The 3,689-nt window shown below is 50.7% G+C and overlaps 1 protein-coding gene across 2 annotated transcripts in view; it reads right to left on the minus strand.

Annotated features, from left to right (window-relative positions):
* Nucleotides 1–3,396, minus strand: part of THPO (thrombopoietin) — a 3,833-nt gene extending 437 nt beyond the window's left edge. Inside the window, exons 1-6 of one of the 2 annotated variants that reach the window (XM_007468970.1) lie at nt 3,384–3,396; nt 3,021–3,148; nt 2,432–2,518; nt 545–712; nt 225–305; nt 19–108 (exon numbers count right to left, since the gene is read on the minus strand). In XM_007468970.1, coding sequence (XP_007469032.1) covers nt 19–108; nt 225–305; nt 545–712; nt 2,432–2,518; nt 3,021–3,148; nt 3,384–3,396 — 567 coding nt within the window. Of the gene's footprint in view, nt 1–18; nt 306–544; nt 713–2,431; nt 2,519–3,020; nt 3,149–3,383 lie in introns of both variants that reach the window. The other variant, XM_007468969.1, reaches the window with a different exon arrangement.
* Between the last annotated feature and the right edge of the window lie 293 nt (nt 3,397–3,689).

Below are 3,689 nucleotides of genomic sequence, written 5' to 3' on the forward strand. Positions count from 1 at the left end.
TTCAGCAGACCAGGGATCTTGGCTCTGAATCCCGGCAGCCTGTTCAGAAGCCCAGAGCCAGTAGTTCTGGCTGAGACACTGGAGTTTGTCTCCAACAGTCCAGAAGTCCTGTTTGGGAGCTTGTTCAGTATGAGAAATGGAGAGGTGTTCCCCAGGATAGCTGTGGCAGGTGGGGCCCGCTTGGCGCAGAGGGTGGGGCCCACTACAAGCAGCAGGAAACGCACCTTTCCTCGGAGCAGTCGTTGGAAGCTCAGGAAGATGGCACTGGGATCCTTGTGAGCTGTTGTCCTGCCCTGCGCAGAAAGCTGAGGGCAGAGGATGGGCCTGAGGCCAGAGACCTGGGCCAGGTATCATGCCTCCCTGTCTATGTGGGAAAGATAAGGTACCAGAACCCAGGCTTTGTGGCTAGAGGGAGCACTCCTTAGCAGGTCAGCTCTTCCACCCTCAAGATTTCTAAAATTCCCCTTTCTTCCCTCAGGTCTTCTGAGGGGACCGAGTCAGAAAAGAAAGGCACCTTCTATAGTTCCCTTGACTGGGGACTTACCTGGGTTCCTAGGAGGCCCTGCAGGGCCCCAAGGAGGAGGCGGACCTGTCCAGAAAGCTGCCCCAGTAGGGATGAGAGGCAAGTGGGTCCCAGTTGTCCCCGCGCTGCCATCACTGCCTCCAGCAGAAGGGTCGAGGCTCCCAGAACGTCCTGCGCCTTGGTCTGCTCCTGGGAAAGAGATGGAAGAGAGAAGCGGACAGCTTCAAAGGGTATGCTAATAGCGGGTGGGGAGCCTGTAAGAGTAGCCAGCAGAATGAATCATAGGAGCTGAGAATTGGACAGGACCTAGGTCCCACCCAGTACAGGAATTCCTTCAGTCTCCCGACAATTGGTCATCAGCCTCTGCTTGAATAACGCCAGTGTCCAGTAACGCAGCCTGGTCTCACATGTAATTTCAGTGAGAAAAGCTCTTTTTTTTTTTCTTACATTATGCTGAAATCTGCCCTATTATAGCTTTTACCTCTTGGTTCTAGTGCTGCAAATCTACTCTTTCTGCTACAAAACCAGGTTCATATGATTAAAAAAAAATTAATGTAGATATAAGACCATCATAAAGATTATAAAGATGAAGGGAAGGGGCTTGCTGATAAATGGCAGAGCTAGAACTACAAGGGATCACTAGCAATTACACTTCCTCCCTGTCCCAATCCCCCAGAAGACCTGAGGGAAGCAAGAGAATTCTAGGGATCTTGAGGGTAGAGGAGCTGACCTTCTAAGCAGCGCTCCCTCCTGGTAGGTTTCCTGAGTGACTCTCAGACTGAAGCACTTCATGCTCTACCACAAGACTGACATTCTTCTCCAAGCTAATCACACAAGCTTTATTATTTTTTTAAACCATTCCTTGCATAACATATTTTCTAACCTCTCACTGTTCAGGTTGCTTTCCTCCTTTTGGAAACATGCTAGTTTAATATGGTCCCTCTGAGTAAATTAGCATGTTTCTAAAAGACGATGGCTAGTACTCAGTGCAGTAGTTTAAGTGCAGTCCACTCAGAATAGAGTTTTTTAGGAATATTTCTACACTGTGGAAGTTAAACATCTAAAGCCACCGATGATCCCCACCTTTTTTTTTTTTTTTGCGGTACGCGGGCCTCTCACTGCTGTGGCCTCTCCCGCTGCGGAGCAACAGGCTCCGGACGCGCAGGCTCAGCGGCCATGGCCCACGGGCCCAGCCGCTCCGCGGCATGTGGGATCTTCCCGGACTGGGGCACGAACCCGTGTCCCCTGCATCGGCAGGCGGACTCTCAACCACTGCGCCACTAGGGAAGTCTGATCCCTACCTTTTTAAGTAGCTACTTCAATAATGTTGTTACAATGCTAAGTCTGGGGTCAATCAAACCCTCCCAGGTCCTTTTCATAGTAAGTACCAGGGCTAGAAGTTTATATGAGGGAAGTAGGGACACTGTGGCCTGAAAGCTGGAAGAGGATTTTATTCAATTACTTTTCACATCTAGAATTTTATATACATCTCTGTTAAATTTCACCTTGTTTTTGACCTAGCCTTTTAGCAGTTTGAACCTTAATTCTGTTTTTTGTTATTTTAGCTGGCGTCCCAGTTTTGTGTCATCTAAGGATGACAGATCAGTCTTGCCTCTTCACACCAACTTAAGAAGGCTGAACAGAAATAGGTCAAAAGCATGGCCATGAGAGACTTCTATCCAGCTTTTCATGGTGGTCAACTTTGACTCTATTTTACTTAGTGGACCACAAGCCATCATCTTGTCCAGAGGATATCCCCATAGTAGAATGGATGTTGGGTTAGGGTGGCCAAGCTGAAGGTGAGATCTTTTTAGGGAGCTCAGGAATTTTGAAAAATCCGTGGGAATCAGTAGGAAACACATGAAGACAGGATTCGGGAAACCAAGGTAAAGGATGGCTTTTTCTTACTGTCTGGGTTTTCCATTCTCCCAAGCTGAAGTCCACAGCAGGCAGCAGGATGGGTGTGGACAAAGGGTTAACGTCTGGGCACTGGCTCTGTTGAAAAAGATTGGTGGGGGGATGGTGGAGAGGGCGCTGAAATAGAGGTGGCCGAATTACCAGGACAGGCTTCCATGAAATATAACCAGACTAGAGCTTTTTTTTTTTTTTTTTGCGGTACGCGGGCCTCTCACTGTCGTGGCCTCTCCCAATGCGGAGCACAGGCTGCGGACGCGCAGTCTCAGCGGCCATGGCTCACGGGCCCAGCCGCTCCGCGGCACGTGGGATCTTCCCGGACCGGGGCACGAACCCGTGTCCCCTGCATCGGCAGGCGGACTCTCAACCACTGCGCCACCAGGGAAGCCCCAGACTAGAGCTTTTAAGAGAGGGTTTGATTGTAAACCATAATCCTTGTAAAGGGGTGGTAATTAGGTGGGGGGTGGTCTTACCGAAGACAATATTAGAAGAGTAGTGATCGGAGGAAATGAGAGGAAGTGATAGGAGTCAGGGTATCCCACCAGTTAGGTGGATAGTGGGGAGAGTGCTTGGGGATTCTCACCAGTCTGCTGTGAAGGACATGGGAGTCACGAAGCAGTTTATTTAGGAGTCGGGGGTCACAGGCAGGAGGAGCCGGGCTGGACAGAGTTAGTCTTGCAGTTAGGAGAGGCATGACCACGAGGAGCAATTCTTAGATGAGGAGAGGTGAGGTTGAAAGGGGCGGATAAGGAAGAAATCATTGTTGGGTGGTGGTCCAGGAATTCCCACTTAGGACCCAGACCTGAAATCCAGGGAATCTGCCTCTCAGAGGCCTTATTCCTGGGAGATTGAGGTCCCCCCTGCCCCCGCACCACAGCACATCTCCTTTCTCTTTCCCCTCTACCAAGTTCTGATTTGGCCCTAGGTCTCTCAAGGGTTTTCTTACCAGTCAGCTCCATTCTGGCCAGGCTGTCTGGTTGGAGTGGCTCCCTGTATGGGGCCTCTCCCCTGAATCCGTCCTGGGGCCATGGAGGCGGCTTGGGCTCTTGCACTTCTGGGCAGAGTGGGGTGGGGCACAGGTGGGGCACAGGTGGGCCAAGGAGGAGGGTTTAGAATCTATCCTGCAAGTGACAGGAATAATGAACACTTTTGAGTTTCAAGGAAAACGCTCTGCCTGGCTGGTGGAACAGATGCTGGGAGGGTGTGAGATGCTGACCAGCCTAGAACTGCTAAAGGTCGGGCTGCTCCCACA

This window comes from Lipotes vexillifer, unplaced genomic scaffold (assembly GCF_000442215.2).
Source record: "Lipotes vexillifer unplaced genomic scaffold, Lipotes_vexillifer_v1.1 scaffold263, whole genome shotgun sequence".
Taxonomy (NCBI): Eukaryota; Metazoa; Chordata; class Mammalia; order Artiodactyla; family Lipotidae; genus Lipotes; species Lipotes vexillifer.